The sequence below is a fragment of the Pseudopipra pipra genome, chromosome 8, assembly GCF_036250125.1.
Source record: "Pseudopipra pipra isolate bDixPip1 chromosome 8, bDixPip1.hap1, whole genome shotgun sequence".
NCBI classification, from domain to species: Eukaryota; Metazoa; Chordata; class Aves; order Passeriformes; family Pipridae; genus Pseudopipra; species Pseudopipra pipra.
In genome coordinates, this window is record NC_087556.1 from 25,302,661 (window position 1) to 25,324,731 (window position 22,071).

Below are 22,071 nucleotides of genomic sequence, written 5' to 3' on the forward strand. Positions count from 1 at the left end.
ACCAGACCTTTATAGTCCTGCAGCCCTTCATTTTTTCTATCTCCTGTTTTTGTGGTGAACTCTGCAAATATGCTCCATTTCAATGTTCTTTCATCTTCACACAATAAGAGTAAGTTAAAAGCATAAAGGATGTCTCACCCTTCCAGCTGCGTATAGTCCTTCATTACAAAATGCCATGGAAAATACTGGGTTTTGCCGATCACTTAGTTCGCCACCTGAAGGCACAAAACCAACAAAAAATACCAAATTTAATTTTTTTTTTTTTGTACTGGGAGCTCAAAACAAAGTGTTTGAAACAAACCCTGAATCCTAACTCCAATAAATTACAAGCGATTGCAGTTCTAAAAAGAAGTTGCTAAAACAAAGCAGTAGGGAACCTATTCTAGCATCACTTATTCCAATTTAAATGAGAAAGAACAGAAATTATTCCACTGCCACTGTTTCTCCTGAGGTTTTAATTTGGCTGCCTATTAGCACAAAAGCTATTAATCTTTTGTCATGTAAACACACATAAGATTGCCAACAGTGTGTCTTACAGAAACCAGTGTGAGATGAGTTTTTCTAACCAGCTGTACTCACATATTATTACTCCCAGACATCAGTGGTGCTGCCCAAAAATGTATTAGCTTGATTTGAACATGGAAATACCTTTCTTTTTCTGTACTTCTCTACGAACATATGACACCACATCCGATATTTTCTGCATGTACTCTACACAAAAGAAAACAATTTATGTCAATCTTGCTTGTATGTCAATATTGCAATCAAAGTCAGTTGTATTCCACTCTACTGAACAAAGGCCAGGTTCAGTATACTATATTAAAAATGTGCATTCTTTCCCAATATCTATCATTTCTGCCATCTATGCAACTGAGCAAGCACAGTTCTGTGATTCAGCTTACAGCTGTAAAAGGGAGATAGCAATACTTGCCACGGAGAGTGGTACAGATGCAGATTTATCTTTCTTCTAGTGTTAAGTTATGGTATTGCTATTTCTAACAATGATTTTTTAAAAAAATTTGATATAGTTACACAGGAGACTTCAGCCAGTCTGAAAAAATGCCCAAGTGAAATGTTGGGGCTGCTTATGATTCTGTTTGCAACATCATAACAGGAATTAGGCATGTGCTTAAAGACGGACATGCACTTAAGCATTCTGCTAAATAGATACAGATTGCAGTATGTTTTAAATTAAGCAGAAGCTTCAATATAATATAAATACAGACCATCTTTTTATACAGTTTTAGGACAGGTCTTAAAGAAGAATATCCTCATGGCTAGGCTTCGCGAACGAAGATTAAGGGAAAGAAGAATATACAGGCAAAGAAAAAGCCCAAATGGCAAATATTCCTGTTGCCTTCTACTCAACTGGCAAAAACCAGTTCTGGTCATACCTCAGCTTTTTTTTTTTTGCTGATTTTCAACTCTTGATTTGCTAAATTTAACACTGATAGTTTCGAAAAGAGAAATCATGCTGGCTTGTTGTTTGATTTTTTTTAAAAAGCAGCCTTCCATTTTGGTGATAACTATCAAAAGTGAAAGCCAGGGATACTTGCTACAGCTCAAAAAATCATGAAAAAAATTACATGAAAAAAAGAAGAAAATATGATGGGGAATACATATAAGGCAGACAAATTGCCTTGGCAGGTTGCAGTCAATCACAGGTCCTCCCATTCTAGAATAAATTAAAAGCAGATTTCTTTTGAAGCCAAAGACATCTTCTGTTCACTCTCTATGTTCATATGTTCTGCAGTAAAGTCTTAGTAAGAGCTGACATTAAAGAATGCTATTAAGCAACACTACTTCAGTTTTGTTGTTTGAAGACTCATAATGAGTCCTCAGAGATCACTTCTAGCAACACCTAACATAGCAAATGAAGATTATCCAATATTTCATGAAAAATAAAATAAATTATTGGTATTTAACTAATAGTAAAAAGACTGTGTCTAGCTGCTATACAAATAGTTTAATGTTTATCTAGTATGGCTGGTTAATACAATCTGGGCTCCTGGAAATACAGTTACTTTTATCAGTTTTGATGTACTTAGAGGGATTTTTTCTTTTCTCTCTTTCTTTTCGTTTTTTTTTCCCAAAGAAAAACAGAAGTCAATTATTGGGAAAGAACTGACTAAAGAAACGCACACAGAAGCTCAAAAGATATTCTCAAATGTTTACTATACTAAGAAAAGAGAAGGGTTCTGCAATATAGCTTTATAATTTCCATAAGGTACACAACAGGACAACAGAAGAAAGCACAAAGAGCTTTTATCTGTCCACTTTCCTCCCTACTTGAATAAAACACACATAGCTATTTCTTACCAGGTGGGGGTTTTGGTTGAAGAATAGAAACGCTGTGTTTGTCAGCATCAATTGCCAAAATATATCCTTCTTTACAGCCCATGTATATTTCTGAGGTTGCAGTCCAGCGGTGGGCAGTGGGATGCACAGAAGTCTTAATACTATTTCTAGGCTTCAGCATGAAAATAGACAAGTTCAATCAACAGTTGACAAACACCTTTGCAAGCAGGTACATTCATTTCAAGGCAAAAGAAAAAAAGATCATTACCTCATAAAGTCTGACCACATAACCATGTGGTTCTTGCATACTTGGCACTACTAAAACACACTTTGTTTGAATAGCTTATCTTATTGTATAATCCAAATTGCTCTGTAAAACAGCTCTTTCATCCTTTGTGTCATCTGCAAATTAATGCTAGAAATATCCCTGACCCAGACTTCCTATGTTCCTTGAGCTTCATTTTGCTAAAAAAACTCTCATAAATCTGTCTACCATAAAACAGGAAGAACAGAACTTCTCCACCAAATATTATTAAAGACAGAGAGTGACCTGTTCAGATACAACAGTAACAGGGGTCATAAAAATACCATGATAGAAAGAACCAAATTAAAGAGAATTCGGAGAGAGGAAGAGGGAAACAAAACACAGGAAAACCTTGGGAGAACATTTAAAAGAGATGATTCCAAGCACCATGCACGTGTGCCAAACTGGTGAGGAACACTAAACAATAGGATGGATGAAAAAAAAGATGAAACACCTGCTGGGTCACTAAAGGTTCTATAAAAAAGAAAATATGGATGGACTTGTGATGAAAACATAGGATAGAGATTCACAAGTACCTAGACTGGATTAGCAATATATGCCAAGGATTTGCTATATGATTCTGGGTAAGTAACTTACTCTTTATGCTTACAAAGCATTTTTAATTTCTCAGGGGAAAAATGTTACAGAAACAAAGTATATTAATATTTACTTTATAAATCAAATAGGACTAACAGTAATAAATCTATAGCAAATAAGGCTTTACATCACCCAGAGAAACATTTAATATAGGCATTTTCACTGATTTTATGAGGCTTGAACATCACAAATCTTTGGGAAGGTTGTAACTGAACTTCTGCAAAACAGAAGCTCCCTGTGTAAACAAAATTTCTGTAATGTTCTTTTGTACCCGTTGTCTTTACACATCAACTAGGTAAAATATGCTAATCCTAGGATGAGATTATGTAAATCCCAAACCAGGTTGCTTCTTGAACTGTGCATTGGTACGGTGGTGCATAATAATAATCATAATGCTGTCTTTTTTTGAACTTCTCTCCCTTTTGAGTAGCACCTCTTCAGGGAAAAAAAAATCCATGATGGCTCCTTGCCATCAAAAAGTTCTATAAAAAGACAATGGAATAAAATTGGTGGTAGAGATGAAGTGGATTCAAGTGGGCTTGTCATGGAAAAGCATATTAAGAAAACTCAGGTCCCAGCTTTAAGAAATACAGAAACAAAACTAAATCAATCTAATGCAAGAAAGAAAAGCTGTAGGATATTTCAATTTCTTTCCCTCTGCTGCCCCATTGTGGTTACGCTTGGGTACATATCCAACCTCAGTATGTGGTTCTAGAGTATGGAACACTGACACATTTCCAAGAAGCAAACAATCACACCAGCAATGGGCTTCCTTTTCTTGCTTGCCTCTCACGCATTCCTTAAGAGCAGGATACAGCCTCCAAGGGCCAGGGAATACAGCTTACTCCTTTCAATAATAGTCTGAACACACCTCATTAACCACCACAGGAGAAGTAGGTTGTCTTCTACTAACTGAAGTAGCATTGACGATAGTAGAGAGGAAAATAACTCCAAGGTATTTCCAAAAGCGGAGGAACAGATTTTAGGCCAGAGCCAGACAACTGCTCATGGACATTTGTATTGGTATACAAACCATCAGTGACAGTAACCATTGATAGATCTGCCATAGCAGCCTGTCACTTTATAAAGACAGTGAAGAACAGTGGTTATAGCACCTCTATTTTGGACAGCCTGGTCCATTACAGCAACTGTAGTCTGAAGATATCTGGCTATCAGAGGAACTCAGCAATCAATGGTCTTAACCTTAGAAGAGAATTCCAAATTTGCAAGTTAAATGTTTTCACACTTCTAGTTGGTAGTCAGGTGAAAGTAGATTTGAAACAAAATGAGAACACTTTTGAAGCCTCTCAAAAGAGGCATTTCAAGGGAGGCTAAAAAGTAAATGATCTAATACAAGTGAGACAAATGGCCATGTCCAACACTGACAGTGGTATGGAAAGGTATTTCAGAAGCAGGGGTTGCTGTCTGGAATAAAGCTTTCAATGTTTCCATGTCCTGAGACATTTTGAAAGTAAAAAAGAAAGCAACCCCAAAGGGAATTAAGGATACCTGAGAGTTACTAATAGTTTAGCATAAGAATAGGTTTTCAAGGTTTCAGCAGGTTATGTTAGCTTGGGAATAGTTAAATGCTGACACACTTCATGCTTCTTCTGGGATACAGATTCGTACCTCCACTGCAGATATGTTACTGTGCTAGGGCCTGTGTCAGAAATCTCAACACTGCACTGCACTATGCAGCAGCATTGTGCCTTCTCCATCTCCTGTCAAAATGGATTTCAAAAATATTGCTGAGATAACAGATCTATTTACTGGGTTGTACCTATTTAACAAACATTAAAATTATTAATTTATTAACACCTATTTGCATAGAAAGTCTAATGACTTGGAACAGTAAAAAGCAAAAATTTCAATAAGTACCACAAATGTTTCTGCTTCATCTCCTACCAGTCCAGCAATGGCTGAAACTGGCAAATCAGGGCCATGGTATGGATCATCACTACGAGAAACGGGGAAAAACAAATCCTCATGAGGACTTATGGACCCTTGTTCATCAGGGAGTTCCACAGGGCTGTGAAAAAGTAAAAGACACTGTCTGAGGAGCAGAAATATGTATAATAAATGCTGATACAAAATAGAGAAATATGTTTTCAAAATGGGCTTTCTGCAAAAGTAATGGAGAAAAAGTGAATATATATAAATATTTACACATGTATTCTGTAATGAGAAAAGGCACAGAACCCTTCAGTGTTCTTTTCAGATTGCAAATTAAGGCCTTGTCTATACTTTCATTAGTATAACTGTGTCAGTGGCAATATGTTGCTCATATTAATAGTTAACAAGATTAAACACATTTGGGAATGGCAGAGTATGAGAATGCCACTGAAAAAGCAAAATACTTTGAGGACTCCAACTTGAATGATACACACTACTTTTATACCAACCTCAAAAAACATTTTAGCATACAGAAATACTAGTTTAGTGTGCTCAGTGAATTGCATTGACAGAGCCACCCTCTCTGGACCTGTAAATTAGCCAGACAAGTTGGAAATTACATAGAAAACTGATACTGCTTTTGGTACAATTTGTGATTACAACAACATGTTGTTTAACTGTACTTAAAAGAAGAAATGGATCCAAATTTGATGGTGTCCTAGCCACAAAAGCAATGCTCAACATAGCCACTTACAGAAGAGCAGAGCAGGCACTACCTTAATTCAGCCACGCAGCGTTTCATGGAGGCTGCCAAAGCAGCTGATTAGTATTAGCTTCATGGTGTGCATAATCCGGTCATGTGAGTGGTAAGAAATGAAATCATAAATTCAATTCACTTGATTGACTAGACAGATTCATAGTGCTTGTGATTTAGCAATTACTACATGAACTGTATTGGACTAAATCCTTTGCAAATAGATGTGTTGCTAGTCTTAGTTATTAAAATATACTTCTATATTTTACTCTCAACCTAAAGGGTGTTTCACTTACTTTCGCTTAAGGTGATGCTCGTCCTCAATCTTTTCAATGTGCCAGATGGTAACGGAGCTCTCGCCAACAAAACACAGTTGTTGCCAATTCATAGGGTTAAAACTTAAAGAGGTTGCTGTTATCCCTGGCTGAGACTCACTGCACAGGAGGATATTTTCTTGCCAGTTCCTTCATTAAGGAGAGTAAAAGAAAATAAAATCCATTAAATAAGTAAAAACATTCAAGCCAAAGATTTGGATGTGGTTATGACTGACGTTCAAGATTCAGTTTGGAAAACAAATACCTCATCACTGACAAAAAAATTGCTGCAGCCAAAGAAGTTGAGTCCTCTTGAAAATGAAATGGATGTGGTTAATTACCCACACATAAAATTATTACTGCTAGAAAATTAATAACTAACATTTTAGAAACATTATCATGCACTTCCTCTTGTGAAAAAACCAAAAGAGTCAAGAGAAATGGATTTTTTTTTCAACAGTTCCATCAGTGACTACTCAAATGGGCCTAAACAATTAACTCTTCAGCACCCCAGCCTTGCTTAACACCTCCATGACATAATGACTGTAATGCTTGCAGCGGGAAGGTATCATAATTAGGAAATAAAACACAGCCTGTGATTACCTATGGATTAATTACTTAGTTAATGCAGTAATTTTGTTGTGAATGCAGACATAACAGCTATGGCTGCATTAACTAACTTGGGCACAAACCAGGGTAGAATTTGTGTGGAGCTGTTATGTATAACTGACAGAGGCCTGGGAATCTGCTTTCCACTGACTTCTGCTTTATCCAGTATATTTTATGTTTTGTCCACAGCTATTTTATGTTGTCCTCATGTAATTTGCATGTTTTTCCATTATCCAGATTCATTCTTGATTGTGTTTGCATTTTTAGGTGCTGTCCAAGAACTGATTGATGTCACTTGAAGAAAACAGTTAAAACTGTTTCTTAATTTCTTGGACAATATATCTGACTGTTAATCTAAATAACATTTATAACTTCAGTATTTGTCATTATTGGTGAGAGGAAAAAGCCTAAAATGCATACTCTGCTGTAAATGGATTTAGTATAATCCCATTATTCTGGCCTGCAATAAATTCACTCACAGAAATAGATTAGGATGCAAGAAAATTGTTAACATTGACAGCATGTGCAAAAAAATGAGAAGTATTCACACGTACACAGTAACCCTCATTAAAATTACAGGAATCTATAAGCTGCAATTCTGAATTTTAAAGATATCAATGTAGATTTCTTTCTAAAACTCTGTCAGCATATTCTCATCTCATACCTAACAGATAATGCCATCCCTCTTTTATAGTAGATAATTTACTAAGATCTGAAACTATATGGTACATGTATCTGAAAAAGAATCTGGCATTAAGGCTCTCCTTTGTACAGAAAATAATAAAAATCTAGGCATAAAATATCTCAGATGAAAGGCAGCTTTTAGTTATCCATACACTTTCTATATTTTGAGACTGACATAACTTTCAAAACATCTCTTATATCTCTGATTCCAAACTAGCTCCTTAAAATACAGGAGCTGTGCTATCATCATACTGTAATGACACCTTAAGGATGCTAAACACTGAGGTTTCTATCATCTGTACACACACATTTCTACAATGAATGCACAATATAATCCAATTACAAAAATGAAGGTCCTGATTTCACAGTAAATTCACACATCTTTAAGTTATAAATTCTAAGGTTAATATTGTAAAGTAATTGTATTTTGTTACTAAATTCTTTCTGACTGGAATGTAGGGTGGTTTTTTATGACAATTAGGTGCTGATAGTTGTAACAAACTGATTCAAACTGGTTAAAATTGTTTTGCCTTGGAAATTGCCACTATTTTAAAGCATTGAAACATTTCTAGGTATTTCTGTTTTTAAGAATAATCTAGAGAAGTCTGTCAAGATGGTGGAATTTAGTTTAAGTGCACACAATGAACACATTGGACCAGGTGTGTCATTCCTGCTGTAAGTGACAAATGTGTCAGCTCTTGAGGCCAGCAAGGCTGTCTTGCTGGTTTCTAGTGTGATATACACACAGACATCCTTCCTGAACAGCAAACATTATTCTTCTTCATAAGGGATAAAGAAGAGGCACCTGCAATAGTACCTACTATCATTACTAAAATTCTGAAGTTACAGGAGCAGCTTCACTGATCATTGTACAAGAGAAGATCATTAATTTGGGAGTATACAAACTATTACTTACATATCCTTGCTCATCTTCCTTCTACTCCACCCTCCCACTCCACAATCAATGGGAGCTTGCTGGCAATGGAGGCAAGAGCAGGACTGTATTTTCACAGTACAATTAAAATATTAAATATTCCAACTTTCTGTATCTGCACAACATTACATATTTTCAATGACAATAAGCAGAGAATTATGTTCTAATCCAGTAATCCACGTTACTGTAATCACTGAGCAAAATTATAAACCAGTACTAAGATCAAGCAAAAGTAATTAAGAGGACCACTGAAAAGTCCAGGGGGACAAACCAGCAGAACTCAGCTCTAGAATCCCTTTCCTCTTTTCAGCAGGCAACTTTCTTCCACAAACAGCATGGTGCTCAACTTCCAACAGTGAACAGATAGTTATAATGCTGAAGACTTTGGAAGTACTCCAAAACACAAAATTTGGAAGAAGGTAGAAGATAGCTCTGCTAAAATTAACAGCCATTTTGACTAATGCTAGAAAATAAACAGCAATTTTGGTTACAGAAAGTTTGCAGACAAAAATCAATCAGGAAAAAAAAGAAAGAGAGGAAGGCAACCAGTATGTGTTCTGCATTTATTAATATATGCTAAAAAAGCACACACACAAAAATATGAATTAAATGCAAATGGTATTAGAGATTTTTTTTAAAGCTCTTACCATACTGAAAGCACAAATTCTGGGATCGAGGAGTAACTGGCTAAATACGGGCCTGTGAAACTAAACGCAAGTAAGGTGTAGTCCAGCTGAGCACTACCTGAAATGTAAAAATAAAGCACACGGTCTTTTATTGCCCCAGACTTTATTGTACATTATCACAAATACTCTTCTCACTTCCCTTATATCCACTTTAATTCTTCAAAGATATCCTTCAGGCCCTTGATTTCTCTGCTTCACTCCAGACTATTCTTTGGATTTGATCGTAAAAATGTTCCCTATGTATCACTTCTTGGATTTTTTCAAATTTTTCTTTCGATAATACTTGAATTTGAAAGTATTTTTCCTCAAGTATCCTGAAATCCTTTGCAGTCATAATATCACTCATATACATGAAAAAAACAAGTAGTATGATCTTTATTTAAATGACAAGGGAACTGAAACATGGATAGGGTAAGCAACTTAACTAAGGAGAGAAATGTCATGAAGCAGGCAAAAATCTACACTAGATCCCAGACTTTAAAGTTTAACTGCAAGAACCCTCATTGCTTTCATATCTCAGGTTTCTCATGTGGTTTTCAGCAGTCTGCTTTGGAGCCTACTGCAGTATGGGTTTTTTTGCTTATTATAACTATATTTTCCTAAAACTAATTCCACTTAATTCCTTTTGTTTTCCATTTAGATCAGCTTCGTTGTGTATTGTCATATTCCTCCCCAGCTTGAACCTAAGTAAAAGCAGTGCAGTGGAAATCTCCTTCCACTGCTTTCCATGAATCTCGTCCTGAGACAGTTCCCTGTCACACTGTTTTTTAAGTCTTATAAAAAAACGTAACTTCAGAAACTGGATTATTAAAGTATTGTTTTAATGAAATGGTGATGAGGAAGGTTACCACATCACTACCTTTTAATTCTGTCAGTTTATTCAGTTCTGGAAAATGGTGGATATATATGATGGGGTTCAGCTTCTGGTCGGAAAAGGCCACCACTTCACTGCTGGCATTTGCTGCAAAGGCTCCCACTGGGCCCGTTTGACACTGTAGTGCTGTTGTCTTCTTTGTTTCAATGTCCAGGAAGAGGATGTAATTACCACAGGGGTAGCAGACAGTTTGATTGTTGATAAAGCCAAAGCTCTTGTTTGAGAATCCCTGAACCCAGCTGGAAATAGAGCAACTGAACATTAAAACATTAATCAATGACACACATTTCTCAAAATGCTGTGCTAAAGGGAAAGTTGTAGCCTAAGTTACATTGAACTCATGCTTGGGATTTGTAAGACTCATCCTCACAACAATGTTGCAAAACCACAATAACTTCAAGATCTTGCATTATGAGTCACCAGTTCGGTGTTTTCAAAAACATAGGCTCAGTCTTACCCCGATGGAGCACAACAGACTGGTGTAAGAATATGGAGAAATGCTTGTATTTCTTCCAGTTTTCACTAAAAATAAAATTAGTTCACAGACTCTGGTCTTGTACTCATATATCACAGTAAAGCATATACCCCTATTCTCAAAGAACTGCAGAGCTACAATTTGTACTTGGGACCCTGTTGTGTTTGCTTAACCTTTTTACACTTTCATAGTTCATCTCATCCCCATAAAATAAAAAAAATACGAAGGCACAGCTTGTGTTTATATGAACCCAACCAGAAGGACTGTTCTGCTTTAAAGATACCAGTATTTTAGCATGGCAAAACTCTGGAATGTAAACAGGATGTGTTACACAAGGACTGAAATAAATTACTGAAGCAGAGTCAGCTTATGAACTTACAACATGTCAACAAATTCATAACTACCTGCAGATGTTTTTACCTTTTAGAAATCCTGTGGATAAACATCAAGGTCCTCTTATCAAAGGGATTTATCACTAAGTGAGGATGTCAGTTTAGCCTGCTAGTACCACGGCAGGAAAGTTCCAGCAGTGTAACAGGCACCCTCTGTGCACAACACTGCTGTTACCACTTTTTCTTTTAATTTCCATCTCTGCTCCTCTTCCAAATAAGAGCATTTGACTGGGAGAGACCTTTGTTCTCTGCAATTGCTAGAAGCACTTTTATGCTCCTTTCATGAACATAAGTCAGCCATAAGATCAGCTCAGCTGCTGATCCTTTGTACTCAGAAGATGGTACTACAGCCTCGGCACTCTCATACTTACAAACATATTAAAATTACTAGTCTTGAGATATTTATGTCCAGCAATAACTTCTTGTTATCTTTTCTGAGGACCTTCTGCTCTTGGCTTCTTTTGCTACACGCAAGGGGGAAATGGGAGCACGTGTTTTCTTCCCCTCTCCACCCGCGCTGCCCTGACAGATCCCACCACCGCGGGGCCCCTGTGGAGGCTGTGCCGGTCGCCCCCACCTCACTTCCAGCGCGGCCTCTTCGGCCGGGAGCTCCCGGCCGGGGCCCGATCCCGCCGCCATCACCCCCGACGCCGCTGCCGCCCGTGCCTTGGCAACAGCAACGGCGTCTGCCATTGGCCAGGCTCGGAGCGCACACCTGATTGGCCCACGCTCGTGCACCACCCAATCACTGAGCGCGGGTGGGTATTTAAAGGGCCAGCAAGACAGTAGAAGGTACTTCTGATCCTGGCCCAGTGACTGTGGGTTCCTTCTCTCGGTCACCCTGCGTGTCCCTGCTCCTGGGCCGGTGTCATCTGCCCTTCTGTTAGTGAGACAGTTGAACTGTTCTTCTGTCACCTCTTATGCCTTTCCTGGTGGACTTGTTTATGAGGAACACCTCCTTCCTTGGAGGTATTTATGAGTTATCTGGATCTAGCACTGGATTTAGAGGCTTAGGGGCTACAGTGGTCATCATCATGGCTAGGCTTCGCAAATGAAGGTTTGAGAAGGACTCTACCCACACTTGCTGCAAACGCACTGATGGCTAAAAAGGCCAATGCGAGATAGACAAGTCTGGTTGCAAAAGGCACAGTGGAAAGTCTCCTTAGGCGGTATTGGCAAGACACCATTCTTTCTGCATTGTCTTTTCTCCTCAAGAATGATTCTGCATGTGTTCTCAAAAGAAGTGCAGCGTTATGTATAGTGTATCTCCATGTCTCCTGATTGGAGGCCAAAGTAGACCAATGATGATGATCAATAATGGCCAAAGCTGAGATATTGTTTCAGGGAGTCCTTGTATCTCCTCTTTGGGGCTCCTCTCTTGCAGCAGCCAGTGGCAAGTTCACAATAGAGCACAAGCTTAGGGAAGCGGTGGTCCTTCATCCTGGAGATGTGCCCCGCCCAACGCAGCTGTGTTCACAGCAACATGGCCTCAATACTCGTAACTGCTGCCTGTTCAAGGACAGATGCATTAGTCACGTAATCAGTCCAGTGGACGTTTAGGATTGTACAGAGGCAGCGCTGATGGAAACATTCTAAGAGTTGCAAGTGGTGGCGGTAGATGATTCAGATCCATATAAAAGAGTAGACAGCACAATGGCTCTGTAAACACTAACCTTTGTACTTTTCTTCAGGTGTTTATTACACCGAACTCTTTTATGGAATTTTCCCAAGGCACTATATGCCTTTGCTAACCTGTTGTCTACCTCTTTGTCAATCTTACCATCCGAGGAGATGATGCTTCCCAGATAATTAAACTGCTGGACTGACTTGAGCTCTGATTTGCCAATGGTGATATGGGGATGATGGAAGACTTCCTGAGGTGCAGGTTGGTAGAAAACTTGTCCTCTTCAAGCTGACTTCCAGCCCAAAAAGCTTAGCAGCCTCTGCAAAGCAGGATGTTAAACACTGCAGAGCTGCTTCTGTGTGGGCAACGAGGGCGGCATCAGCAAAAAGCAGCTCATGGACAAGATGATTTAAAGTCTTAGTATGAGCCTTCAGTAGCCTTAGGTTGAATAGGCTTCCATTGGTATGATATCAGCTGCTTTGTGTGCCACACAGAACCAGGAGAGAATAAGGAAGTAGGTTTATTTTCTCTGGTGCCTCTGAGGGCCTGTTGTAGCATGTGAGTGTTGTAATGCTACTCTGGTTTCCCATGTGCCTGTATCCAGGTTGTGAGTCAACAGACTCCTTGTGTATTTCTTAATTGCTATGAGAAATTTCAAATTAATTTTCTCTTTTTTTTCACCCAAAATTTTGCTGAATCTTTCTTAAGGATAGGTACTCAGAGGAACCAAAAGTCACTAACAGGCAAAACTTCCCCACTGTACAAGTACGGATCCACTGATGAGACTGGAGAATCCCCAGTCCCTCTATTAGCCTTGGGGGTTTGACAGGGATGTGTACATTGCCAGGAAGGCCAGAACTCTCTCTCCCTTTGGCAAGGGCTGCTCCAGCCCTCTGGTCCCTACCAATGTGCTGTTTCCTAATAACAAAGAGCTCTGACCTGAAGATTGGGTGGAAGTGTGTGGAGCTCCAGGAAGGGAATCACTTTACTTCTCTGGTTATATATCAACTTGGACACTGCGTGTAAAACACATTAAGAGGAAAGCTCCTCGACTTCCACTGTTGTACCCCAGGAAAAGACGGTGTAAGGAAGGCCCTGGTGTGCTCATCTCAACCGAAGAGGGAGCAAAAAGGATGATGAGCACTCCAGTCTACGCTTTGGTTCTTTTTTTTGCTCTATGCACACACTGATGCTCCCAACAGGCCCCGTTTGCAGAACAAGCATGAATCCCTCTATGACTGCAAGGTAGTAACGAAGGTAAATCTAACTTTTGCTGTGCCCCCTTGTCCGTTGGGTTATCTACTGTCTCCTCTTGTGTTTTCACCATGAAGCAGAATAGCTGCAGGAAAGAGAAATCCTCCTTGTTACTGTGGGTTTTGCAGGGCAGTAGGTGATGGAGCACGGCCGTAGCAGGAGGAGGCAATGAGGAGAGCCTGGTGCCTCGTCAGTCGCTGAGGGCACTGCTTATAAACAAACACCTGGCCTGCGGGGTGGAGTTCGGCCGTGGGTGTCCCACTTACACGGGGGCGCCAGCGGGGTGGTTGTGCTGAGGGTATAACCACAGAGAGGGAGCACGGAGAGCAGCTTGACAGTGCCTGTCCCCGCTGGGTGGGGAGGGCGGTCAGATCAAGGAGAGACCACTGGGCAAGTGTGGGCCGGGCCGGGGTGAAAGGGAAGGAGGGAGGCGGGCCCTGACCCCCGCCCCACTGAGGGCGGTGGCTCCGGCCCGCCCCGGGGCCGCCCTCCGCGGGAGGGGCCGGCGGCGCTGGGACGAGAGAGGCACGGTGGGAAGAGGCGGATCGCGACACATCGCATGGTATCGAGATGGCGAACGATCGCTCCCGCAGCCTGGGCAAGGGTGAGCGGCGCGGTGCCGGGGCTGTGGGGGGCGCGGGGTGAGTGCCGGCGCTAACACCCCTCTCCCCGCAGGTAGCGCGGCGCCGGGGCCCGTGCCCGAGGGGCTGCTGCGGCTGTACGGCATGAGGTTCTGCCCCTTCGCGCAGAGGACGCGCCTGGTTCTCCGCGCCAAGGGCATCAGGTGAGCTCTGCGCGGCCCCTGCACCCCCCGGGGCGGGGGCGGCCCAACCTTCCCTTCTCTCCTAAATGGCTCTTGGTTAAAACAGTCCTGGAAGATCTGATTGAGAAGAGGTCTCTGTGAGTGGTTTTGCTCTAAAGCTTTTTTTGGGGATGGGGGAGAGGGCTGTTCTGAAGCACATGTATGAAATTAACTATGTAAAGGCCCAAAGTAAACTACAGAATATGCTGGGTTGGAAGGGACCTGCAAGGATCAAGTCCAGCTCTTAGCCCTGCACAGGACATCCCTAAAAGGCACACCCTGTGCCTGCAAGCATTGCCTAAATCCATAGGGAAATTGCCCAAATCCATAGGGAAAAACCCCAAGCTGATTTTTTTTTTTTTTCCTTCTCGCTGAGTAAACATCCCGAATGTTTACAGTAATAGCATCGGAGCTTATCCTGGGTAAATGTGATTAGAGACATAACATACGCTTTTGCTTGTTTTTGATGAGAGCAGCAGTGAAAGTTCTGGGAGCTACGAATATTCAGTATTTCTGTTGTGTTACTGCCCAGCAAAACACAATAGTTAGTGAGTGGCCTTTTTGAAAGAGGAAATACACTGTGTTCTATAACATGGTTGCATTCCTGTGCTGTAGTGAGTTAATGGAATTCAGTACTTGTGTTTGTTTCTTTTTCAAGATAGCCATATCATTTCAGTGTTCTTAAATGGGGTCCAATGTTTCCCTCAGTCTACAACTTAAAAGTAACAGGTTTTTACATCTTTTTCTGATTCTGCCAAGTTGCAGGCCTGCCAGTGGTTTGTTAACCAACGTAGGTCTGGGAGTTCATGTAATGTAGGGAATGCTGACCATTCAGTACTCCTGACAGCAAGGTGAGAGTTGAGTTTGTTTTATTTTTAACATGGGTCTTTTTTTTTGAAAGAGTAGATGCAGTAAAACTTCCAGGTCAGTATAATTCTGTCTTTATTTAGTGCTGGGAGGTTTGTTGTAGTGATTCTGGAAGTGATTTATGGCTAGATGTCGTAGTTGCCTTCTGGTAACCTTTCAGTGGTTTTGAAGGTTCAGCTGTGTTTAGAAGACCTTTGGGTTTACTGTGAATTTTGTGGGGTCACACATATAGCACAGCATTTAACCTATGGTTTGTTAATCTTTTTTTATCAGTATCTTTTTGCCTTTACCCTAAACACCTATTTTAGGTTGGGAAGATAAGTAGGTAGGATGCTCTCCTGATTTGCTCTTTGGTGTAAGGACAGGTTAAAGTTCATCTGCATTTCTTAATTGAGGTGTAGCTTATTGGCAATAAAGTGTTACTTCTTTAGAATGCCCTTGAACCCACATGTGATAAGTGTGCTAGTTCTGACCTGTTTTTAGCATGACAATAAGGACTGCCTCTGTTGTGTGCTTGCAGACTGTGTGTCTTTTATTAGTTCAACAAACAACTCATTTTAAGGCAGTCCTGACTTTCTCCAGCAAATTCTGGCAGTATTTCTGTATCAAAGGATTAGTACTGCAAAAGACTTCAGGGAAAATGGGGGGAGTGCAGGGGAATGAGGATTCAGCCTCTCAATACTGAACTTTTGAGGTGTAATGGCTTGTGTTTCACCACGGTATGGAGTGGACTGTAGCAGAACTGAGCCTGTCTGGGTCTTGTTTGTTTTGCTGTTTTAGCCATGAAGTAGTCAACATCAATCTGAAGAACAAACCTGACTGGTTCTTTGAGAAGAACCCCTCTGGGCTGGTCCCTGTTCTGGAGACCAGCAAGGGCCAACTGATCTGGGAGTCCCCAATCACTTGTGAATATTTGGATGAGGCATTTCCAGAGAAGAAGCTGATGCCTTCAGACCCATATGAGCGAGCCCGTCAGAAGATGCTCTTGGAAGACTTCTCAAAGGTAGTGCCTGATCAGTGTAGGATTATGTTTTTTACTTTACCATCTCACCAAAAACTGCAGCTCTGTTGCTGAGGCTGCTTCCATCTTTTGAGGCAGGTCTTGTGTCTGGGAAAACCATTTAAATAACTGGAGGGGGTATGTGGGGTCTCTTGATGTGAGCACATACAAACCACTGTGTCTCTGAATTGCTCCCAGCGCTTAGGAGTGGGGATGGATGCAGGAAGAGGTAGGATTTTGAGCATCGTACAATAGAGCAGAGGTTAGTAGAGTAGAGGTTAGTAGAGGTTAGAAACCAGCTGAATACTTGAGACCTAGGCAGTGACAATTGCTGTATTTAACCCAAGTATTTGTGTTGGAAGTACTGTGTGAATGCAGAATGTGAGGAGTGCCTGATGGAGAGAGCCTACAATCATGGATGAGAGATGGTATGTGGCTGTTGACATGTATAAGGAGCCTGGGTTTGGCTCTCTTTTTGGTTTGGAGGTGGTTGACTGCAGTTAACCTCTCTGTACAAGCATATCCTTTGAGGAGTCTAGGAAATGAAAGAAGTCAGCTTGAATATGAGACAGGAGAGGAAGCAGCAAAAGATGCAGAGAGATGTGGACAAAGAAGGGGGATAGAAGGGAGGATATATTTGCAATAGGCCTTTCTGAATAGACCTGATGGGAAGAGGGTTACAGGGAATCATGTTGCAAGAAAGAAAATGTGCAGATGGGAAACGTACCCTTCTTTTCACTATTCTCCTCTTATTACAATACTAAAAGTCATTACTATTTGTATTAATTTTTTCTGTAAGCCTTTGCTTACCTTTTCTGAAGTATAGAAGTTTTTCATTAATGGACTTTATTTAGCTCTTTAAAGTCAAATCTTTAAAATTTAACTTGCATTTAATATCTTAACATCTAAGTTAACATTTTAAGTTCTGAGTGACTGACTTGTATTATTGTAATAGGAACATTACAAACTTCATACTTTCCTTTTATAGATAACACCCTTACTTTTCAAGCATGTTTTGGCAGTCAAAGATGGACAAGACACCACAGCACTGAAAGCAGAGATTGCTGAAAAGTTTGGCAAATTTGAAGAGGTAAGAGTGTTTCATGATAATGAGTAGGTTGTCAACCTTTGTGTGATTTTTTTCCTTTCATGCTGTGGCCTTTGGAGATAGGTCTCTTCTCATTTAGTTGGTAGCTACAACAAGGAACAGTCTTTCAGTTTACTGCTCCCAGCCTAGAATGCACAACCAGCACCATTAGAGTAAATGTCAAGTAGCTAAACTAAACTTTATCTCATGAGGAAGACTATGTGGACTTGTGGAGATTTTTGAATTCTAGTTGACTGCTGTTGCCTTGGCTGTCTTTGTTCTGCTTTAAATGTAAGGACACCTTGCAGGATGTAGTAAGAGCAAGGGCTGAGGAGCCTGAGCTTCTGAAGAGCATCTGTTCTGTAGCTCTGCTGAAATCAGTGCAGACATGCTGGTGATGATATAAAGTGTTTTTCATTTGACAGATTACCTTTGCTGGGAGGGGGGAGAAGCAGAATGTAATCTGTGCCTTGTAGAAATCCAGCCCTGGACCATGTTCTGCCACTCAAGGTGCAATGCAACTTCAGCAGAGCTCCAGCAGGTGTCAGGTGGCTTTGGTGCTGTATTAATCACTTGACAGTCCATGTCAGTAGTGGTTCTTGGCTAGTCTGAACAGCTGTTGGACTTGCCTTTGTCATGAACCCATTCCTTCTGCTTCTTTAGCAGCTACAACTAATGCCTGTCTGGATCAATTAAGAAGAGTTCATAGAGTCATAGAACATGCTGAGTCATTTTCAGGGTAGTCTTGTTTGTCTTATCAGCCTAAGCTTGGAGTAGTGCAGATGACAAATGAGTTCTTGAGGGAAGTCATGTGTTTCACTTTCCTTAATGTTTAATAGAGTTGTATTTCAGGGAAGATTAATCTTCCCTTTTGATCAATGCAGTGAAATACTTGCTGTTCCTTCAGTGTCTCTATTTTACTATGCCCTGAAGGATTTTGCAGCAGCAGCTGACAGTCAGCTGAGGATGGGAGGCAGGAACAGAGCCGTGCAAACTTCCCTCAGCCTATTGCAAGTGATATTCCAGAGGGGAAATGTTTCTAAACAGTTCTGTATTTCAATTTCTGCTGCCCAATAGAGGGGGCTGTGCTCCCATCTCTGCACCTGTGCAGTGGCTGGTTGTGCTTTGCTAGACACCTGGAAGCTCAAACAGCTCGATGCTTCCTGAAGGGCTGCTGTGACATTTCTACTAGATCATGGGAGTTAAGGCACAGGGAATAAATGCCATACAAGTATAGAATAGTGGTGAGTGTCCAAAAAGACAAAGATTTTTAAGGTCTCTTGAGTTCTACCTTTAAAATGCCTGAAAACAGAGGGACTAGTCTAATGAAAGAGGAGACCAAGCTCTGGAGGGTCCTTAAAGCATGTTAAACTTGGATGACCATGGCACTTAAAAATGCATCGGAACTGCCAATGTAATGGGAGAACTTGCTGGATTCTTTGTGACCCTGCTTTCTGTGCTGAGCTGTGAGGATCTCTTTCTGGTGTAGCTTACAGTTGCTTCCTGTTCCCTTTGCACCTGGAATGAAATGCACTTCAATATGTAATGTTAGAAATGTTTCCCTAACACCACTTGGCCTCAACTGCCATGGGAAAAGAGTCCCTTCTAAAATGGTACTCTTACTTACCTGGATGTTAAATTTAGCTGGATTTATTGCTCAAGAAATGCATGTGTGTTATGTTTGATTAGTCTGTGCCATTAATGACTTTTGAAAAGTAAGAAATCACAAACTGACAGATTCTGAGAGCTAAGTTCCTCTGTTTGTGCACATGCTGCAGATTGCTAGTGATTCATATTTTGTGACAGTTTTTGAATCTATGGAAAAGAGTTGGACTGACAGTTTGTGAAATAGCAGCCGTAGTATTAAGCTTAACTGTACTCTGCCAATATTGCATGCACAAGAGAAATACAGTGTATCCTTTATTTGCTGTCTGATCCCTACGGTCTCCCTGCATCCCCCTATGAAGTGGGCTTTTTCATATTGTTCTGTTGTACTTTTTCTTCTGGGGACAACTGACATTTCTGGCCTTTCACAGATTCTGTCCAAACGCAACACTGTGTTTTTTGGTGGGAACTCCATCTCTATGCTTGACTACATGATCTGGCCGTGGTTTGAACGCCTGGAAGCATTCCAGCTGAAAGAGTGAGTACCTTGCCTAGCTTCTAGTGAGTTCTGAAGTGCCTCAGTATACATATTCTTTGCATACATGCAGCAATGAGACACTCCTGGGGGCTGTTGAAGAGGGCTTGTATCATGTTGCAGTTAAGGGGAAGCATCTTACAAAAAAAAAGATGAGTTGTTCAAGGATCTTCTATAAATAGGCTTTCTTTCACCAGCTGTGCTTTCCTACCAAATAATTGTGACAGACCTGGAAGAAGTGGTTGAAATACAAGACTTTATCTCCATCCCTAGTATCATAGATGAAAATAGTCTTTTTTTGAAGGGGATGGAGATATGGCAGCCTAAGTACAAATTTCTTTATCCAAAACCTCAGACTATGCAGGAGGTGGTTTTTTTTGTTGTTGTTGGTTATAGTTTGTTTTTAATATCTGTGGGTTTTTGGATTTAATCTGTTAGTCAGATCCTCAATTTCTTCAGTAGACTGTCTGTTTTGAGCTGCTGGGCTGCAGGGTTGTACAAACTGCACAGCTTTTCTTGGTATTCAAGAAGGCTCAGAGGTTCATGGGTTGTGGGGGAGAATTCAACCACTGCACACAGCATTTGCCTCAAGAGGCATTGTGAACAAAGCATTCCAGAGGGAGGCAGTGGAGCACAAGCCTCTGCCCTCAGCTCAGGGCAGATGATAAATAAGAGCTATGTGTTTTGCAGCAGGGATAACAGGAAGCAAAAACATGGTGATACCTTGCACAATAAGTGCTCTATTGTGTTTTTGCTGGGCTTTGCAGAGCCCACAAGCTCCATAAGAACTCTTGCACATTGCAAATGCTAGTTTGTCTTCTATGGCCTGATATTTATTCCTGTCACCTGCTCTAAGCTGAACATTGTACTGGGAGGGAGAAAGCAGTAAAATGGAATTGTTGAAGCTGTTTTCCTTCCTTGATGCCCTCCAAATTTTCCATTTGTGTAACTCAGTCTCTTCCCTTTTCCTGTAGCACTTTGAATCACGCACCAAAGCTCCAACGCTGGATGGAGGCCATGAAGGAGGACCCTGCTGTCAAGGCTATAATGACTGACACAGAGACATTCAAGAACTACCTCCAGCTGTATTTGGTGAACAGCCCTGAGGCATGTGATTATGGGCTCTGAGGTGCCAGTAGGCATGAGCTTGCTGAAGTGTCAGTGCTGTTTTTCAGTGTGGGGACTTAGTGTAATTTGATGTGGGCTCTTCTGTGGTTGCATTTCATGATTGGGAATAAATCTGTGCTGAAAAACTGAGAAACCTGCTGTGAACTCCACTTCTTCCTGTCATGAGAAGGATGTGCTGGCTTGAAGCAGGAAATGGAAAGTCATTGCCAGCCATATATATTGCATAAGGGAAGATGTTAGTCAGAGATGATGGTTGGTAATCTCTGGCCTCTTCGTAGGCATTGCTGGTGGGCAGTCCTTGAACTGATGCTGTTAATGTGATTTAAAAATTGTAATACTGGTGTCCTGAAAATGAATAAAAAGCAAACAATGTCTTTAAAGAGTTTTTCCTTCCACTTTCTGGGCAGCTGTTAGTCACTGGTCATGCAGAGAGAGAGGAGCAGTGCACTGTAAAGGCTAAAACAGATAGTGTGGCTTGTGAAGTTAAGATGTTACTTAGTACAAACTGTCTCTTTAGACAGAGCTACTGCCAAACCACTGACCTCTCAGCCCTGTTCACTTATCCCTGCTGAAGTCATGTTCACAGGGACCATCTAATAAAATTCCAGTTTGGGGTAGATATGCTAAGGGAGAGTGTATGGTTGTAATCCTTCTCTGTCCTGAAGTTGGGTAGTGTTTATTCTAGGTTCTAATCTAAGGGCTGGAGTAGGGAGTAAAGCCAACAGAAACCATATCCTGAGCAGAAGGACATTTATTTTTTGTTCTGCTCCAGAACTCAAAGCATTGCTGTATTTGCCAAGGTGTAGATGAAATCAGAGAACAGAAGTAGAAGGAGTTCAGTCAGAGCATTATGTACTGGTGGAGTCTTGCTGCTTGATGAGGAAATGAATACATTCTGTTCCATCAGGTAAATTGCAGGATCAGAGCTTTTCAGTTGAACATCTTTTGAAGGTATCCTCTGTACTAACATAGCTGTGTGGGGACAAGATTGTTTGAATCAGAAGTAATCACAGGAAAAACTTCTGTTCCTTTATTTGCCTTTTATCCTTTTTTCCTGTCCACATAGGGGATTAAAAGATCTATTACGCCTTCTGATGTTGCTCAATTGTGTGTGTCCGTCAGACTACTAGCAACCCAAACTAGCCAAAATTCCAGAGAATAAGCATGCAGATAGATATAAGGCAAAGCAGCGTGTCCAGGGGCAGGCTGTGGTTCCTGTGGTGCTGAGATACCCAAGACTGTTCCTATCTGTCTCCCATTGCAGTGAAGTAAGGTAGCATAACAGAAGGTAGTGGTTCATGGATTTCATGGTAATTGAGGCACTGGGAGTCTTGGAGCTTTTCTGGAGAAAAGGT

The 22,071-nt window shown here is 40.8% G+C and overlaps 2 protein-coding genes across 9 annotated transcripts in view; one reads left to right on the forward strand and one right to left on the reverse strand.

Annotated features, from left to right (window-relative positions):
- Window positions 1–11,522, reverse strand: part of CFAP43 (cilia and flagella associated protein 43) — a 41,519-nt gene extending 29,997 nt beyond the window's left edge. For 6 of the 8 annotated variants that reach the window (XM_064663244.1, XM_064663246.1, XM_064663245.1 and 3 more), the window contains exons 1-8: window positions 11,392–11,522; window positions 9,933–10,186; window positions 9,035–9,131; window positions 6,143–6,310; window positions 5,078–5,228; window positions 2,320–2,470; window positions 649–711; window positions 139–215 (exon numbers count right to left, since the gene is read on the reverse strand). In XM_064663244.1, coding sequence (XP_064519314.1) covers window positions 139–215; window positions 649–711; window positions 2,320–2,470; window positions 5,078–5,228; window positions 6,143–6,310; window positions 9,035–9,131; window positions 9,933–10,186; window positions 11,392–11,507 — 1,077 coding nt within the window. In that variant the 5' untranslated portion in view covers window positions 11,508–11,522. Of the gene's footprint in view, window positions 1–138; window positions 216–648; window positions 712–2,319; window positions 2,471–5,077; window positions 5,229–6,142; window positions 6,311–8,369; window positions 8,815–9,034; window positions 9,132–9,932; window positions 10,187–10,842; window positions 11,133–11,391 lie in introns of those variants that run through there. The other 2 variants (XM_064663243.1, XM_064663247.1) reach the window with 2 other exon arrangements.
- Window positions 11,523–14,165: 2,643 nt separating this feature from the next.
- On the forward strand, window positions 14,166–21,096 carry LOC135418201 (glutathione S-transferase omega-1-like). The gene is made up of 6 exons (XM_064663249.1): window positions 14,166–14,296; window positions 14,368–14,476; window positions 16,142–16,364; window positions 17,350–17,451; window positions 19,485–19,591; window positions 20,563–21,096. The coding sequence occupies exons 1-6, from the start codon at window positions 14,263–14,265 to the stop codon at window positions 20,714–20,716; spliced, it is 729 nt and encodes a 242-aa protein (XP_064519319.1). The 5' UTR covers window positions 14,166–14,262; the 3' UTR covers window positions 20,717–21,096.
- Window positions 21,097–22,071: the final 975 nt, after the last annotated feature.